Source organism: Pogona vitticeps, chromosome 4 (genome assembly GCF_051106095.1).
Source record: "Pogona vitticeps strain Pit_001003342236 chromosome 4, PviZW2.1, whole genome shotgun sequence".
NCBI lineage: Eukaryota > Metazoa > Chordata > Lepidosauria > Squamata > Agamidae > Pogona > Pogona vitticeps.
The window spans coordinates 121,036,880-121,056,633 of record NC_135786.1 but is presented as its reverse complement, the minus strand read 5'-3'; the positions used below and the strand labels follow the sequence as shown (position 1 = coordinate 121,056,633).

The 19,754-nt window shown below is 44.3% G+C and overlaps 1 protein-coding gene across 6 annotated transcripts in view; it reads right to left on the bottom strand.

Moving 5' to 3' along the window:
* Positions 1-3,871: 3,871 nt before the first annotated feature.
* Positions 3,872-19,754, bottom strand: part of COP1 (COP1 E3 ubiquitin ligase) — a 333,778-nt gene continuing 317,895 nt past the window's right edge. For all 6 annotated transcript variants that reach the window (XM_072998208.2, XM_072998210.2, XM_020813947.3 and 3 more), the window contains one exon: positions 3,872-4,900. In XM_072998208.2, the coding sequence (XP_072854309.2) occupies positions 4,883-4,900 (18 nt within the window). In that variant the 3' untranslated portion in view covers positions 3,872-4,882. The remainder of the gene's footprint in view (positions 4,901-19,754) is intronic.

Genomic DNA, 19,754 nt, shown 5'->3' with positions numbered 1-19,754 from the left:
ATGAGTGCATGTACTAAGGTAGTGAGCGCCCCCGTGTCTAGGTAAGGTCGCAGCCGGGCAATCCGCCAAAGGTGGAAAAAGGCAGTGGGGACTACCGACACCACCTGCATTTCCATGGTGAGCATCGGGTCCAGGTGTACCCCCAGGCTGCGGACCCCACTCTTTGCGGCCTGGGCCACCCCCCCAAACATGAGGGAATTTCCCAGGCCACCATCCACAGGGCCACCCACCCTCAGAAATTCTGTCTTGTCTGGGTTCAGCCTCAGCCCGTTCTGCATCCATTGCTGTACGGCCCCTAGGCAGTGCTGGAGGGACAGGACGGTATCACCTGCAGTTGGTGAAAAGGAGATGTAGAGTTGGGTGTCATCAGCATATTGATGACACGATACTCCACATCCCCTGATGATCCCACCCAGCGGCCTCATATAGATGTTAAACAGCACTGGGGAAATAGTTGACCCCTGTGGAACCCCACATTTGAGACTCCACGGGGCCGAAATACTCTCCCCAAGCTGCGCTCTCTGGGGTCGGTCCTCCAAGAAGGAACGGAACCAGGCCAGAGCCAAGCCACCAATTCCCAACTCAGAGAGCTTCCCCAGGAGGATACCGTGGTCGATGGTATCGAAGGCTGCCGAGATGTCAAGGAGGACCAACAAAGATATTTTACCCCTGTCAGCCTCCCTCAACAAGTCATCGTACAGGGCGACCAATGCCGTCTCTGTATCGTGGCACGGCCTGAAGCCCGACTGAAAAGGATCCAGGGCATCTGTTTCATCCAGATGTGCCTGAAGCTGGTCAGCCACCACCCTCTCGACCACTTTGCTCATGAAAGAAACATTGGCGACGGGCCTATAATTGCCAATTTCATCCGCTGCCAAATTAGATTTCTTTCTTATGGGCCTAATGAGTGTCTCCTTGAGGGCAGAGGGAAAACTGCCCTCAAGGAAAGACCCATTAATTATTGCAGTGGCCCATTTTGTTGTTATCGGCCTGGCTGCTTTGATTAGCCAGGCCAGGCAAGGGTCCGAGGAGGAGGAGGTGGCTCGACAACAGTCAAGCACTCTGGCCACAGAATCAGGCGTGACAGGCTGAAAGGAGTCAAGGGTTACCAGGCAAGACGGAGCGCTGGACATCTCTGCTCAACTCACTGTGTTCAAAAAAGGAGAGAGGTCCCGTCTGATGGCCTCCACTTTAGATTTTAAAAAGGCTGCAAACTGGTCAAGTGAAAAACTAGGGGGAGGCCTATCATCCAGATCAGTTCTGGATAGGTCGTGCACTATACGGAATAACTCCGCCTGCGCGTTCAAACACTCACAGAGCTGTCTGGGAGTTTCCAACATTCCAAGGTGAAAATCAGTGACTGCTTTTTGGGGAGATGGAGCCAGCCGGCTGTGCCACCAGAACACATGGGCAAATGACAAAAACTACTTTGTAAGGAAGTAACTGATGCTTCCTTCTAGAACTGTGGAAAATGCACATTCACGTGTACAATCAGGAGTTGTTCAAACACAAAGTCACTATTGAATTCAAGTGCTAGTTTCCAGACCATTCTAGTCACTTGAGAATATGATCAATTTGCAATCTCTTTGCCCAGCTCTGTGTTACAAAGTATTCAGTGATCTACATAACAGAGATGTATTGCATTATGTATGTTAAAGATATGGTATTGCAATTAAAAAACAAAACAAAACAAATTAGTGGGGATGGAAGTTCTTTGCTCCAAATGCATAATCATGTAAACAAAAAACTTCTAAAATTAAAAATTTCTACCTACACCTAGTTTTAAGGATTAAATTAAAAAAAAAATAACAACCAAAAATTTCTAAATAAATGCTGATGAATAGAGATTATATGCAAACAAATGTTTCAGCCAGCTGTTTCATTGAGAGAAGTGCCTTCACGTACATGGCAGATTTCAAGAATAAAAAAAAACTGAACTTATATGTGAGGATTTGTATGTCAAACTGAAGGAAAAAGTAGACACCTTGGTTGTGATGAGATGGGTTTTTGAGTTAAAATCTTGTAAGGAATATGGGGTTTGTAATTAAGAAATGAGCAAGAGAGGTTCCATCTTGTTTCTTTGTATAAAGTATCTATGCTATGCTGACAGGTTGTTTTCTAGGCGAGCAGAGAGAATGTTATTCTGATAGCCTGAGAAAAGGACTCGGTGTGATTAGATGGGAACTGTTGTGACTCTTTGCTAAACCACAGTAACCCAAATAACATCTGGTGTGTATGGGAAAGAAGTCATGTGGTGCAACAGGATGGTTTGCCTAGTAACGAACTCTGATTGGATGACATCGTGGGAAGGTGCGATAAGCCCTTGCCAGTTACTCTTGAAAAAGGAACTTTTTGCCTATGGACATTGTCATTCAAGACCTACTCTTCAGTCATTCGTGACACACCCTGAAGTCTATCGGGACCAACCTTTACATGGACTGATCTTTGTACTATACTGGATTACCCTTGGACCTATGGGCTTTTTCCTAAGGACTATGGATTATTTCTCTATGAACTGTTATTTTTGGAATCCTTCATATGGACTCTGCTCTTGTAATTTTGTAAGGACAATGGGACTTTTACTGAATTTTTCTTTTTGGTACAGGATTTTTATTCTACAAAATCACTGAGGACTATAGCCTTTTTATAACTTACTTGGATTATTTTGTTTTTACTAATGAATTACTGGACTGGAACTGTTTTTATTCTTTTTAATGGCTTTTTGTATTTTTGTAAGGTTTTTGGAACACTTTTCTATTTTTCATGTTTTCTTTGCCTCACTACAGAGTTGTAAATAACTAACACAATGCTTATTTATTTGCCTTGGCTTAGTTTGGTTTTGATACCTAGAAACATGCTTTTGTTTTAATAAAATAATGATTATAAAAATCAATTGGTTTCCTGAACTGTACACTTGTCTTAGGGTCATCTAAGAGTGCTGCCTCGGCCTAGCATACTTAAGGAGTCCTGCCAGTGGTGCAAGTTAAGTCTAAGGACTACAAAGCCCACATGGTTTTCTTTCAGTAAGATTCAGAGGGCACAAGGGTAACTTATGTGGGCAGACCTGTAAGATGGAGTGTTGTAGCATGGCTAGCTGAGCTTGGACTCACTCAGCCTATTTTAGCGTGTGCAAACTCCTGATTACTCTCTGTCCAGGCTTACGTGGACGTTTTCGAACGCCGTGTTTGCTTACATTGGTTGATTTCTTTTCTTTTGAACAAGGAGAGGTGGAGTGAGGAATCACACATACAAAATTCTCTTCAACCATGACTGTGAGAAACAAACTTTTTATTATTATTTTTAACTTAGAAGATTGGATTCTCAGAATTTCATCTTTGATGTGTTTTTAGAATAGCGTGTTATCCACATGCTGACACCTCCTTTCCCCTAAAACTGTTAATTTGGTTGGAGAAATTAGATTTAAACGAAATAATCTCAATCATATGTTATAGGCAGTTCATCTATCAGATCTGTGTATGAGCATCAATTTTCTGATGCAAGTCTTATTTCTTTGTTAATGCACACCTGCACTCTAGTGAAGAAGGCATAATCTCTGAAGACATATTTCTTCCTGTGTAGTAGAAAAGAAGGACTAGTTCCTTTTTATTCTTATCATCTACATCTTAACGGATACTTAAATGAACCATTTAAAAAAATCTGTGAAATTGAATGGAAGCACTCCTTAAATCTACTGAATTTTTAATGAACTGATTGAGCCAATCAATTAACTGATTAAGCACTGCAGCCTTATATATTTTAAAGTATATAAATTGTTTAAAGCCATGGTATTAGGAATTATATTATGACTGGTACCAAGAACCCATCCCACAAAATTAGCTTTTACTTTTCAGATAACAAATTAACAATATGGAACATTTGAAATCACAGTTTATTTCCCCATTCTCTCCACTTGTACAATTAAGTGTATGCATGGTTATTAAAAAATAAGGCTACCATAGCCTGGGTCCCCAAAATATATTACAACATTCAAAATGATTGGCTTCTACAAGTGACACAAATGGGGGATGGAATAGTTGGGAATGAACAAATTAGATTACATAGGGACAGGCATTATTGCCTTCTATTTCCAATTGAACAATTTCAATATAACTAAAACAAAAAAAAAACAGCCAGGAAGTAATTATTTATTGACAGTTTGTGATCTGTACATATGACGGATGGCACCCTTACACAGCTAGCAAACAAGAGAGGTGGCCAAGAAATAGGTGGACTTGGAGAGCAATTTGTATCCACATCTTTAAAAATGGTCCCTTGTTATTAGAATAGAGGCATTGGCTGCAAAGAATTTTCAGTCTTTTGTGTGGTAAACTTTATAAACATATAATTCATTAAAAAAAGAAAAAGAAGAGGTTGAAATACATTTTACTTCAGGGCCGCAAATTAAAAAGAGACATGCTGAAGGTGTTCTAGACAGGATTAGAGAGGTTCTCCCCCCTCTAGTGGGCCCAGTAGTCATCCAGAGGGTTACTCCAAAGCAAAGCCTCTAAGCAAATCCTGCTACAAGGGCAAACTTGTCACCATATCCATTAACAAGAAATATATATTCTGCTTCCATTTGTGGCTCAATGAAGTTTTATTATTTCTTTTTCTGAATCTGCTTTTATTTAAAAGAATTCTTTTCTCCCTCCTGCCATCATAAAAATTAAACAAGCAATAGAATCAGCAGCAGCAAAGTCTGTGGAATTAATGTTGGTGGTACTGAATTCACTGGTACCTCCTGGAGTCACATGATGTCCTAAGACTGTCCATAAATGAAAAGAAACTTAGAGAAAGAAGAACAAGTTAGCTTTAGTTCTGTGCCCACTGAGAATCCCAGATGAAAGCAGGGTGAAGTTTTCAAAGCTTTGAGAGACAGAACACTTCATACCAGCTCTAGTACCTAGTAAAAAAGAAAATAAACAATTAATACAACAGAAACAAGATATGTTTTATCTCATTGTTCACAAACAAGTGCACCACTGAGAGCCGAACTAGATGTGATAAAAAGAGAAACATATTATCTAGATGCTAATGACATGAAACTGTAAACTGGATGCCTTTATTATAGTTAAGGGACTCAAGGTGCCTCACAATGTTAAAACAGGTAAAACTAAAAACAATAATTTACTGATTAAAAAGCAATTGAACTACACTACTAATTAAAAATCCAATCAGTAATTTAAAAACATATAAATGATAAAAGCAAATGTTAAAAAGTAAAAGACTAGCACATAGGAACTCAGTCATAGTTATTAAAGCCTGCTTGAAGAGATGAGACTTCAACTATCAGCAGAATAAAAAGGAGAGGGGCAACATAATGTCACAAGAGAGAGCATTCCACAAACTGGTAGCAGCCACACAGAAGACTCCCTTTTGTGTCCCCATCAACCATGCCTTCAGTATCAATGACGTTGAGAAAATGGATGGGAAGGTTCAGACGAGGAGATACAGTTTTTCAGATAAACTGTATAGAAAATTATAGCACTATGAATTGGGCCTGGAAACGAACTGATAGCCTGTGCAGTAGTTGCAGCTGAATGGAGCCAGCTATGCTCCCTTTTATTGGCCCCAGTCAGCAATCTGGCAGCTACATTTTGAACCAGTTTCTGAACTGTCTTCAAAGGAAGACACATGTGGAGCATACTGCAGTAAACCAACCAGAATATAATTAAGGTATGTGTCACTGCAGCCAAATCAGACATCACAAAGAATGGAAGCTGCTGGTGAATGAGTTTTAATTTGTGCATATGCACTTTGGCCACTGCCAAAACCTTGGCATCTAGGCTTGGGGTGAATCCAGGAGTACACTCAATCTGCAGATCTGAATGTTCCAGAGTGTAACCCTATTCAGCAGACATTGCATCTCTATTCCCTCATCTGACTTTCGATGGACCAGAAGCACCTCTGTCTTCTCTGAATTAAGTTTCAATTTTTTTTACCTCATTCAGCCCTTTACTGATGCCAAGCACTAGTCAACAATCAAGACAGCTCCCATATAATTAGAGGGAAAGGAATGAGCTGAGTGTCCTCAGTATACTATAGTGACACCAAACTCCTAAATTCTGGGCAACCTCTCCCAGCAGTTTCATGTACATGTCAAATGACACAGAGAACAAAACAGAACCCTGAGGGATGCCACAGGCCAACAGCCAGGGCATCAAACAGGAGTTACACAGCAGCACCCTCTGAATTCTTCCCGCACCGGAAGCACTATAAAATAGTGCCTCCAAGTCCCATCCCAGAGGAAGAATATCATGATGGTATTGAAATCCTCCGAGAGGTCCAGAGAACCAAAGGGAAATGTTTCTCCAGTCCAGGTCCTAGCATACGTCATTCACCACAGTGCCCAAAGGTGTCTCCATCCCACAGCCAGGCCTGAAGTTAGATTGAAATGAGTCTAGATAATCCACTTCATCCAGGAATCCCTGTAGTTGAGAAACCACCACACACTCCAGCAGCCAAAAATGCAGTATTTGAGTCTGGCTGATAGCTGTCCAGGAAAAAAAATTCCAGGAGGACTTTTAAAGTAATGGTCTTATTATTGCCTCTTTTAAACATGTTAGGATTCACACTACTCCCCTTATCCACTTAATCAGTCCTCCTCTGGCTGTTTTTATAAGACAGGAAAGGCAAGTGGGGTTCCATGTCTCCAAAAATCTTGTCCACATCCTCAGGCTGCATTAATTGAAACGTAATTATAATGGGACAAGTGTGGGCCAAAGTTACATCTACAGGATCTCCGTCAATTATACAGTAGTTTACAAGTCAGAGCAGATCTGAGCAACTTCGCCTGCAAAGTGTCATGCAAATTTGTCCAGTGGACTGCTGACTAGTCAGCCTCTTGTTCTTTTAATGAGGCATGTATTAAGCTCTGACCACTCAAAACAGCTCCAATGGACTTTATCATTACTGTCAGTTTGTGGTATTTAATGAACAAAATTTCATTAAGGCTGTGGAGACCATAAGCAGCTGAGAATAATCCTTAGAATCTAAGGGGGGGAGGGGGGAGACGAAAAATGTTGCTACTATAACTAAAGCGTCTCTCTCTCTCTCTTTTTTTTTAAAAAAAAGGCTACTAAGTAAAGAAGAGAAAAAACTATAAAAGAAGGGTAAGTCTGAGAAGAAATACAAACTAATTTCTTCCCTTTAGGCTTCAGAGAGACAGAGAGGATCTATATAGAGCAACAGACAAAAGAGGCATTGAGGGGAGTGGATGAAGCTTGCACATATAGGCTACAGAGAAGAGAAGTGAGGCTTAGGTTCTGGAACATTCCACAGGATCATCTTTGCAGGTGCAGAGCATTAAATTGTGTGCATGCATGGAGACCACAAAGAAGAATCCTTTCTTTGATGCAGGCACTGGCATAGAATAGCCCTTCTAAACAGCTCTAGCCCATGTTCAGTCAGTCACTCCAAGATTTCTGCCATCCCATCTCATTGCCACCAGCTCCCTGGTAAACCAAGGGTTTTGTCTGGGTCTACTCAACAGGAAGGGACACTTAGTAGTGATCAAGCCCACAGCTAAGAGAATCTCTGTTCTGTGCTTGGGTACTCACTTTTACGCACACACTCAAACCCAGAAAATGATGTGGTAAGGCACTGGGTAAGGGGGACATAATCACAATAGACTATGGCATCTCCATCTCCCAACCCAAACCCCAAGGTCTAGGCTGCTGCAGCACACATTACAGAGAACAGAGCTGGGAAAGACTGTTTTCTCCACCTTTCCCCAACCAGGTCTCCAAAATTCACTTCTTCAAGAAACCTCCAGTTTATGAATTTGCTTCTATACCCACAATTCAAAAAGCCAGAAAAAATGCCCAATATTGCTGCACAACATCATGCACATGGATGAGAAATGGCTAACTGATGAAAAAAGGAGTTAGCTTCTGGTGTTTTCCTTTGTGCTGTCACTTTGTGAATGGTAGTGGTGCTGGGGGACTCCTTTTCAACGCCTTGACTATGGAGTGTCTCAGGTTTCATGATTCCCCATACTTTTTCATATATACATGAAAAAACTGAAGGAGGATGTCCAGAATTTGTGGTCTGGTACCACCAGTGTGTGAGAATGTGAGTGGGTTCCAGACTGGACCCTGCATCAAGGACTTAAAGAAAATGGAGAATGACAATTGCATTTTTAGAATGGAGATGTGCATCAGTAAAGCCATGGAAAAAGCTGAAGTAAGCGGCATGAGAAAAAGGAGTAAACAAGCTAAGGATGTGAATAATTGAGAGGCCCTAGAACAGTGTATCTACAAACCGATATCTAGACATGAAAATAAGAATCGGTTTTGGGCCAAGGATCCTAAGAGAAAACCAGGATTTGCAAAATGACTCATCCAAAACTTCTTGTCAACATATTTACTCCCTGCTATAAAAATCATGGATTTTTATATGGCTGGTGTGTTCCCAAGCAAAGCTGCAATGGACACCCACACTTTACATGTCTATGGCTGATCACCAGGAGACAGCAAAAGCACACAACTTCCATTAAACTGTAGGACTTCAGAGTTGGTGTAAGCATTGGATGAATGTGTGTGAGAGACGCCTCTTGATATCTGGTATTGATTGATACTGATATCATATGCATGGAAAAAGAGGGGTTACTTACCTGTAACCATGGTTCTTCAAGTGGACCTCTGTGAATTCACACATTTGGGTTAAACAGCGCCTGCGTTGGAACTTCGGAATCTTCTAGAGCTTTTTCCGAAAAGATACATAGTTTAGATTGCCCCTTACACGCATGCTCCATTCCCCCCCAGCTTGCAGTTCCCCTTATCCGCCACTGCTAGAGCAAGAGCTCATTATAACATAAGCAGTGATGGATAGTGGGGAAGCTGGGTGGGGATGTGTGAATTCACAGAGATCCACTTGAAGAACCATGGTTACAGATAAGTAACCCCTCTTTGTGGCCTCTGTGAATCACACATTTGGGTGACTGGCAAGCTAACTTACCGGAAGGAGGGCCGTCACTGTAGGACAGATGTCAAGACAGCCCTTCCAAAACTCGTCTCGTTCTTTGCCCGAAGGTCCAGTCTGTAGTGGGTGACAAATGTGGACACTCTGGACCATGTAGCTGCCTTGCAGATGTCTGGGATGTCCACACCACATAGTAAGGCAGTAGATATTGCCATGCACCTTGTGGAATGTCCTTTAAGACCTTCAGGCACATCTTTACTTGCAAGTTGATAGGCAAGAGTAATAGTGGAGATGAGCCACCGTGTGGTCCAAAAAAGCACAGGAAGAGTCTTTCAGATTTCTGAAAGTCCTTTGCCCTAGAAACATAATATGCTAACACTCTTCTAACATCCAGGGAATGGAGCATCTTTTCAATGTCAGACGAAGGATCAGAAAACAAGGTAGGTAACGAAATAGGTTGATTGAGGTGGAAATCTGTAACAACTTTAGGCAGGAATGAAACATCTGGAAACAACATAACCTTGTCCTTTTAGAATTGCAAGTAAGGAGAATCAGACCTTAGAGCTGCCAACTCACTTGCTCTTCTAGCTGACATAACTGCAACTAGAAACAGAGTCTTTAGAGAAAGAAACTTAACATCACACGAAGCCATAGGCTCAAAGGGATGCTTCATGAATGATTGCAGAACCAATGTAAGGGACCACTGAGGTACTGGAATCCTTGTAGAAGGGCAAATGTTGATCAGTCCTTTTAAGAATGCTTTCAACGTAGGATGAGAAAAGAGACATGAAGATTCTGAGTTTCTGGGCTGGAAAGAGACTATTGCAGAAATGGACACCTTGAGAGTCAACAAGGTAAGGCCGAGATCAAAAAGATGTTTGAGATACAGGAGTAAAGTCTGTAGGGAGACTGGAGAAGTCTGGAGATTTCTGGCAGTGGCAAAACGAAGAAAATTATTCCACTTGTATTTATACAAAATAGTAGATGGTTTTTTGGATTTGTCTAACATCTCTTTGATTTCAGGCAGATCTTCCACGCAGCCAGGTGGACGGAGTTCAACTCCGGGTGTAGAATGCTCCTTGAGTCCTGTGTCAGCAGATGTGGCAACGGTGGAAGTCTGAATACCTCGGTGGCCAACTCCTTTAGAGAACCATGGTTAACGTGGCCAGTATGGTGCTATGAGGATTGCTGACGACCTCTACTGTCTGATCCTGACTAGAGGCGTTTGGATCAGAGGGATTGGTGGAAACAGGTACAGAAGGTGGTCCTGCCATGGTATCATGAAGGCATCTCCCAGGGAGCCGGGGCCCTTGCCCGCTCAAGATGCATACCTGTCGCACTTCTTGTTCCTGTGAGAAGCGAACAGGTCAATGGCTGGTCAACCCCATCTTGTGCACAGCATCTGGAACACATCGTTGTCCAGTTCCCACTTGTGGGATTGTCGCTTCCGGCGACTCGGTTCGTTTGCCAGTTGGTTTTCCGATGTTGATATGTGGATTGCCACTGGGTAAATGTGGTGGTGGTAACACCACTCCCACAGGTGCACCGCAAGGTAGAGAAGGGACAACAACCTTGTCCCGCCTTGTTTGTTGATGTAGTACAAGGTTGTGGTGTTGTCTGTTACAACCTGTACACCACAACCCTGTATCAGCGGCAGGAAGGCTCTGAACGCTCTGATTACTGTGAGCATCTCCAGGTGGTTGATGTGGAGTCCTCTTTGACGATGTGACCAAAGGGCATGTATGGTATGACCGCTGCAATGAGCTCCCCAGCCTGTGGGGCTCGCATCTGTTGTTATTTGTGCAGAGAGTTGTAAGAGCCGAAAAGGACGGCCCACTAGTAGATGAGGTAGGAAGCTCCACCATTCTAGTTGTTCCACCAGCTCTGGGGTGACTAGGATCCTCTTCCTGGGATCCTCTAACATTGGGTCGAAATGGTGGAGAAACCACACCTGTAACGAGCGCATTTTCAGCCTGGCGTGTGGTAGGGATGCTGTAGTTGAGGCCATGAGGCCCAGCAGATGTTGCGCGTGATGTGCTAACACTAGAGAGTGTGGTTGAAACTTTTGAAGAGTGGTCTGTAGTTTGTGGATGCGTTCTCGAGGAAGGAAGAGTCTTGCCTTTCTGGAGTCCAGTGTTGCTCCTATGTAGCTCATAACTCGAGAAGGCTTTAGGGTGGATTTCTCAAAATTTATGGTGAGACCTAGACTCTGTAGGGTGTGAAGAGCGAATATGGAGTCCTGGATAGCTTTCCGTCTGGACAGCGACACTATGAGCCAATTGTCTATGTACGGGAATGCTTTTACACCCTGTAGACGTAGAAATGCAGCCACTGGAGCCATGCACTTTGTAAACGTGTGTGGAGCCGTTGCTAAGCTGAATGGTAAGGCCGCATACTGGTAGACCTTGTTGTTGATTATGAACCGCAGGTACTTCCTGTGATGATGGTGTATGGTGATGTGGAAGTATGCATACTTCAGGTCTATAACCACAAACCAATCTCCCTTTCTCAACAGGTGGCCGATGGACTCCAGGGTGACCATCTGGGATCGGTGTGGCTGAAGGTAAGTGTTGAGGTCCCTGAGATCTAGTATGGGCCTGAGGCCTCCATCCTTTTTGGAACAGTGACATATCGGGAGTAAAACCCCCTGAGGATGTCTTGACAAGAGACTCGCTGTATTGCATTCTTTTGGAGCAGAGTGAGAACCTCCTCCTCTAGGGTGGGATTGGATGTTGTCACTCACAGATGCCCTAGAGGAGGAAGCTCTACCAACTCTAGCCGGTAGCCGAATCTGATGATGTTCAGAACCCAGTTGTCTCTTGATATCCTTTGCCAATTGTGGTAAAATGGGGCAAGACGTGTGTGATGATCCTGAAGCAGGGGGCTGAGGAACTCAAAGGTACTGCTTGGACTTTTTGGTAGATGGACGGTAAAACTGACGCTTATGTGATGTTTGCTGTTTATAGGGTGGAGCAGCAGAAGATTGTTGAGATGATCTAGCCTGAGAACTCCTGTAAGGCCTGTATCCCTGAGAAGCCTGCTGTTGATATTGCTGCCGGGAGAACTGCCTCTGCCACTGTTGTTTCTGGAAACGAGGCTGTTGATGAATGGTGTATGACTTAGCGGTCTTTTTGCTTTCATGTAAAGATTTGAGAGATTCATCAGTTTTTTCATTAAACAAGTCTTTTGTATCAAAAGCCTGTTCCTCAATTTGCTTCTTTACGTCTTCAACAATACCAGAAGCTCTGAGCCAAGCATGGCGTCGCAGAGCTATGGCAGAGGTCAATGTCTTGGCCGAAACATCTGTAGCATGTCTAGCCGCTAATTGCTGGTGTTTGGATAGAGTCATAGCTTCAGCATGAGCATTTAAACACTCTTGTCTAATGTCCTCAGGAGCAGCTTGAAGCGCGGGGAGTACCTTATTTCCAGAGATGTTTCTGGTATGCTCCCATTGCTGCTTGGTAATTGCATATTTTTAGGAGGAAGGATTGAAAGTTGTAAATTTTTCTACCCAACACATCCATCTTCCTGCCCTCTTTATTGGTGGGAGTAACATGTGGTCTCCCTGAAGCTTTAGAGGCATTAGCATGGACAATCACAGAATTCGGAGCAGGGTGTTTGGATAAGAAATTAATTTCTTCCCCATGAATTCCGTACATATTCTCAGTCCTCCTAGAAACAGAGACAGGAGATGCTGGTTGAGAGCAAGCATCCATAATCAGGGTAAAAAGCTGAGAAATATAATTGAGGTTAAGTGGTTGGGAGGACCCTTGATTGATGTCTCCAAAGATGGGATCATCTAATGGAGGAGGTGGAAGCTGTGTTTGCATTTTCAGAGCATTGGCCATTCTGGTCACCATTTGTGTATAAGAGGAAAAATCCTCAGTGGGTGAGGAGGGTTGGGGGTTTCCTGTATCTGACTCAAAAGAGTCCGCTTCCACAAGTGATTGAGCTTGTAAAGGAGAAAAAACCTCACCCTGATTAGAAGAGACTTCGCAAAGTTGGTCATCCTCTTCAGATGGAATCCTCTGTACATTTATCTCCGCTAAGAAGAACTGGGCAGTTTGTTGGGTGCCCTTAGCCCTCAACATCGAGGTAGAGAGAGTCTTTTTAGAAGCCTTCCTAGTGTCTTTATCAGGCAGAGTATCCTGAACTTGTTGACGTCGATGCGGGGAAGGTGAAGAAGAACCCGAGGTCGAAGAGGAGGAACAGCGCCTCTTCCTGTGCCTACGATAACTTGCAGAGGAGGAGGACGATGTCGAGTAAGTATCATGAAGTTGATGCTTTGTCCTCCTCCTTCCTGAACGACTGCGCCCAGATCGTTCATGCCTATGTCTCTCCCGACGTCGAGAGGTCTCCCTGTCAGAATCCTGACGTCGATCAGAAGAAGAATGCCGCCTTTTCAACCCCTTTTTGCGAGGAGGAAGGTCTCTCCTTGGAGAGCAAGAGGGGGAATGCGGAGGTTTAGTCGCCCGCCCGGTGGTTGCAGGGCTAAGATGGGCAGAGTGAGGGCTTGACAATACAACCTCCTCAATCTTGTCAGGGCTCGGTGAATGCCCATGTTCAAGCGGCGCTTCAGGCTGCTGTGAAAGAGGCAAAGAAGGAGCTGCTTCCAACATTGACTCCTGATCCCTCTAGGAGTCCTCCAGAATAGGTGAAGGCAGCAATGGTGTTACTGGCAGAATAGAGGTGATGTCCTTAGCTTTAGTCTTCTTAGGCTGTCCAGACTGCATCTTCTGCTTCACAGAGTCTTTTGAAGCAGCCTGTTTAGGCGCTGAAGAAGCCTTCTTTGAAGAGTTGGAGAGAGCCTTTTTAGGAGTCCTGGAAGACTTAGAAGTAGACGTAGATGGGAGAGACACAGTTGTCTCTGAACGAGGAGTCATGGAAGGATTGGAGGATGTTTCCATCTCTGACGGATGGGTAGGAAACAAAGTCTTTTCCCAAAGGTAGAGTTTAAGTCTTTGCTGGCATGCTTTCAAAGCCACTCTGGTAAATTTCTTACAGTGCCAGCAAGTAGAAGTATTATGAGCGTCTCCCAGGCAAAATAAGCAAAGATTGTGCTTATCATAAAAAGGTAATTTCCTGGAGCATGCTCTACATTTACTAAAAGGACCTGACGGGGACATAAACAGTAGGCTATGGGAGCCTGAGTTCTCACGGTAATCAGAAGAAATTGCCCTGAGGCAAGGAGGTAAGTGGATAATGGTGCCCCTGCTGAGCTGATAATGGTGCCTCCCGCTGAGCCAATCAGTCTGGCAATCAGGCAATCCACAAAAGCGTGGGAAATCGGCCAAGTCCGTCAGGCAAGAGAGAAATCGAAATAGTCCGAGCTCAAGGGGCAGCAGAAGTAAGAAATAGTCAAAATACAGTACAAAAGTCAAGCCAAATTGGGCGAAAAAGAGAGCTTTGTCCAAAAACGTTCCTAGCACAATGGCGGAAAAATAGGAACTGAAGGCTGGGGGGAATGGAGCATGCGTGTAAGGGGCAATCTAAACTATGTATCTTTTCAGAAAAAGCTCTAGAAGATTCCGAAGTTCCAGCACAGGCGCTGTTTAAACCAAATGTGTGATTCACAGAAGCCACGAAGAAGAATAAATGTTACATGAATAAGTGGAAAACTACAAATGGTTGTTCAGTCTCTTTTTACAGCCTCTTGGGAACTCAGATCTCTCTCTCCATTAAAGGACCATCCCCTAAGTGTGGTAACAAGTGTGCTGATGACACCCAACTCAATCTGCTTTTTAAAATCTTCCAGGAAACTCTTGTCTCAGTCTCTTAAGCCCCAGTGTGTGGTCAGCCAGCCTTCCACCACCCCCTGCCATTTCCATCCTCGAATCTACCTTACTCTATTAGATGGCTGAATTTCTACTTTTAAAAATAATCTTACAATCATTATGTGTTTTTTTCTGTTTCATCAATTTAAATATTCAGTGCAAAAAAACAGCAGTATTCTTGAATGAGCATCAAATCAAGGAGTTAAGACTTTCTTTGGCCTTGAACAAATGAGTTCTCAATTCAGAAGACTGAATTATCACTACTTCTTTTGATGATGTCAGTGCAGAAAGTTCAGAAAATGTTGTTTTCCACCTAAAGGTCAATGTTGTCCACCACCCAGTGTTGTAAATACCAATGTACTCACAAGATCACAAATGGTCACTTTTAAGAAATAGTACATGCCTATTACCACGGTTGTCAGATCACTAAACAGAATCTCACAAATTCTTGAAACACAACACTTCTAGGTATATTTCAATTCACATGATCACTGGGAAAAAGCTGTATATGGATAAGCCAAAGAAAGATGAATGGTATTTTTTTTCTCAAGAAACACGAACCCTCCAATTCACTGAATATGTTTTATAACATGCAACCTCTGAGGGGCTAAGAAACCTTGGTCCCCCCCCAGATGTTTAGTGGGCTGCACCACAGCCTCTCAATTTTTCAGAAACCTTGAGAGAACCATTTGTCATTTAAATGCAACACATACACCCTGAATAGACAGAAACAGAAAGTGGCAGGCTGGTAACTTCCAGTTTCTAAAAAAGGGCTAATTTTGGATTAAATGAAGCCTGAAGGCAAAATTACAATTAAATGGCATATTTAATCCCTTGTAGATTTTATGGCGGAAATTGGTTTGTGTGTGTGTGTGTGTGTGTGTGTGTGTCTGTTGGACTGGGTGACTACAATTAACCCTTTTTCATAAATTACATTTTATTTATTTATTTATTTATTTATTTATTTATTTATTTATTTGATTGATTGATTGATTGATTGATTGATTTCTATACCACCCATCTGGCAACCCAGACCACACTGGGTGGTTCACATGACACAACAAGACAGACAGTACAATAACAAAACAATGTATAAATTAACCAATACAGTTTAAACAACTAAAAATAAAATCAACTTTAACATAAAAAGGGAAAGGGAAAGATGGTGGGGTTGAGCTGTAAGATGGAAGGTGGAATAGAATCTGGAAAGGCCTGTCTAAAAAGGAATGTTTTTGATAATGTTTTTTAAAGTTCCCAGTGAGGGCACCAGGTGAATTTTGGGCAGGAGAGCATTCCACAATTGCGGAGCTACTGCTGATAAGGCCTGGTTTCTAGTAATTGATTTCCAGGCCTCTCCTGGGGTCAGAACCCTCAACCACCCGGCCTGGGAGGATCTTACTGCACAGGCTGATGTAGTTTGAAGGAGGCATTCTGTCAGATAACGAGGTCCCAAACCATTTAGGGCTTTGTATGTTATAACACCATTACCTTGAAGCTGGTGAACAGGTAGCCAATGTAGGGCGGCCAAAGGGGGGGGAATATGCTGATGTCTCCCCACCCCACTTAACAATGTGGTGGCTGAGTTTTGGATGCACTGGAGTCTTCTTGATAGCCCCAAGGGCAGCACCACGTAGAGTGCATTACAATAATCTAATCTGAAGACTACCAGTGCATGGACCAATGCGGTGAGGGACCCCGTGTCAAGGTAGGGACACAGATGGGCGATTCACCTTAGATAAAAATAGGTGGTGTGGACCACAGACACTACTTGGGATTCCATTGATAGCACTGGGTCCAGGAGTATGCCCAAACTCTGCACCTCATCCTTCGTGGTAAGAGAGACCCCACCAAAAGGAAAGGGAGGCTCCCAAACCGCAGACACTAGGGCCCCCCATTGGCAGGATTTCTGTCTTGCCTGGGTTCAGCTTCAGTCTGTTATCCTTCATCCACCCCAGTACAGCATCCAGGCAGCACTCAAGGGACAGGACTGCAACCACTGCAGAAGTGTGGAAGGAGAGATACAGCAGGATGTCATCTGCATATTGACAGCATGAAGATCCAAAACTCCTGATGACCTCTCCCAGCAGCCTCATATAGACATTAAATAGCATTGGGGAAATTATTGGACCTTGTGGGACTCCATATTTGAGAGTCCACGGAATGGACAACATCTCCCCAAGCTGTACTCTCTGGGGACAGTCCTCCAGGAAGGAGCGGAGCCAGACCAAGGCCTGACCTCCGATCCCTACCACATAGAGCTTCCCCAGGAGGATGCCATGGTCAATGGTATCAAAGGGCACTGATAGACCAAGAAGGACCAGCAAGGACATTTTGCCACTGTTGGTCTCCCTCAAAAAGGTCATCTTGCTGAGTGACCAAGGCTGTCTCTGTGTCATGGCACAGCCTAAACCTGGACTGGAATGGATCAAGGGCATTGGTCTCCTCCAGGAGTGCCTGAAGCTGATCGGCCACCACTCTCTCCACCAGCTTGTTCATAAAAGGAACACTGGGGATGGGTCTATAGTTGTTTATATCATCTGCCATCAAATTGGGCTTTTTTCGGATTGGTCTAATGAGTGTCTCCTTGAGGGCAAGGGGCACTTTGCCCTCAAAGAGAGACCCATTAATAATGGCAGTAGCCAATTCTGTTGTTACAGGTCTGACTGGGCAAGGATCTAGTGAAGAGGTGGTGGTTCTACAGTGCTCAAGCACCCTGTCAATCTCAAGTGATGTCACTGGCTGAAATTGTCAGGTTCTCTGGGCAAGGTGGAGTAGTGGATGTCTTGGTTCGATCTACTGATAAAGAGGATGAATCCAGGTCCTGAGGGATGTTCTCAACTTTGTTTTTTTTAAAAAGGCTGCAAAGTGGTCACAAGAGATACTACTGGGAGGCCTATCTTTGAATAATCCTGGATAGATTGCACAAATATGAGAGTTCAGCTTGATGGTCATGAGCTTCACTTATCTGGGATGGTAACTAAGATCGTCTTGTGGCCTTCACTTTAGTTAAATAGATGTTGGATGCAAATTTAGTGGCTATTAGATTAGCTTCCATCGGGTTCCATTTCCAAATGCTCTCTAGCCTCTTCCTGTTTCGCTTCATCACACGCAGTTGCTGGTTATACCAAGCAGCTGGGCATGTTCAACAACGAAAAGGGCATTTAGGACCAGCGTGCATGCATACAGAGGGAACCAGAGACCATCTGCCGGCCACAGCCCACTGGGTGAGAGAAAGTGGAACTGTGGTTGGGCCCCTGTTGGATGCCAGCTCTCTCTCAAGGGAGCTGGCTCAGCCTCCCTCTGTGCCTGCAGGACTAGGCCCTGCTGCTCCTGCTGCCTCATCCCCTCCCAACACCAGCCACCTGACCCAGGGGGAGAGAGCTTTTAGCTGGAGCTGCCCTTGGGGCCTGACCGGACCAGCATGCCTGCATACAGAGGGAACCAGAGACCATCTGCCGGCCACAGCTCATTGGCCTCCCTCTGTGCCTGCAGGTCTAGGCCCTGCTGCTCCTGCTGCCTCATCCCCTCCCAACACCGGATTGTGGGCGTGCAGAAGTAGACCATCTCAAACTCCAGAGGTAGGAAGGCAGGGGAAGACCTGGGCGGCTGCGAAGGAGAAGGAGCTGATATACCGGGCGGTCGACATGTTGGTCTCCCTAACGACAACCTCCCTCCTAAGACCGGATTGCTTACCTTGCTTCTCCTGGACTAACAATAAAGATGCCTCACCCCCCTCCCAAGGAAGGTCAAAGGAAAAGCCAGGGACAGAACATTTTTCTGCCTGGACTTTAGTGTTCTTGATGTTATCCCTGCTTATCATCAACACCTATGCAATGCAACTCGTGAGTAACATCCTCACTCCGACACTCTTTCCATTATTAATAGCAACTTCAACAGCCCTTGAAATAACATCAACACCATCAAGACTAACAAAACTTAAAAGGACAAGGTTGTGAGGCAGGGCAGGACAGGCCGGGACTATACGTGGGGCAATTCCTGGGTATTTTTTCGTTTTAATTTAATTTTATATGTGGGGTTTTTGTAGTGGGATTTTTAATTATAGTATTGGATAATATTGTATTTGTTTATGCACTTTTGTCTAAATTGTGTTATTATTTAGGGTTTTTGTTTCTTTACTTCTTTTTTCTTTTTTCTGTCTGATATGGAGTGGAAGGCCTGTCTGCCCAATGAGGGGCCTTTTAACATCCTGGTGATCACAGGTAGAGGGAGATATGGCGTTGGCACAGTCCCTGCTCATGTCAGAAGAACGATGAACAGATGTTTGACGGCTGTTCATTGTTCTGAGACTGTGACCAATCCTCATTATCGAGGTAGCCAGCCCAGCCAGCCCTCCACTCTAACCCGGGTATTGTTGAATGCCAGGTCTGTATCCAATAAAACCCAGGTGATTCACGACCTTATCCTGGAGGAAGATGAAGACCTGGCATGCATAACCGAGACGTGGATTGGTTCCTCCCCTATCTCTCGTCTGTCCGCCCAGTTATGCCATCCAGCACCAGGGTAGACTGGAGGGGTGGGGGGAGTAGCCATTGTTTATAAATCTAGCTTGGAGGTTACTAGGCGCTCCTCGGTGGTAAAGGCAGGTCTAGAGGCACTCCACGTGTCGATAGAGGCTAGGGATGGTATTGGGATTTTGCTGGGTTACTGCGCTCCCTGCGACCCAGCGACTTCCCTACCGAAGCTGGCCGAATTTGTCTCCGCGGCATTGTTGGGATCCCCGAGGCTTCTTGTCTTGGGTGATTTCAACGTGCACGTGGGGGCAGAGACTACAGGGCCAGCTCTTGAGTTCTTGGAAACCATGGCTTCCTTGAACATGTCTCAACATGTCATCAGCCCCACCCACGTGGGTGGCCATACGTTGGACCTGGTTTTTTCGACCAATTGGAGTGAGTGTGGTCTGATGGTGACTGACCTCGTGTCGGTCCCCTTGTCATGGTCAGATCACCACCTAGTAAAATGTAACCTCTCAGTGGCACTCCCCTCTTGCAGGGAGCAGGGATCTATTTCTATGCTCCACCCTTGAAGACTACTGGATCCTGT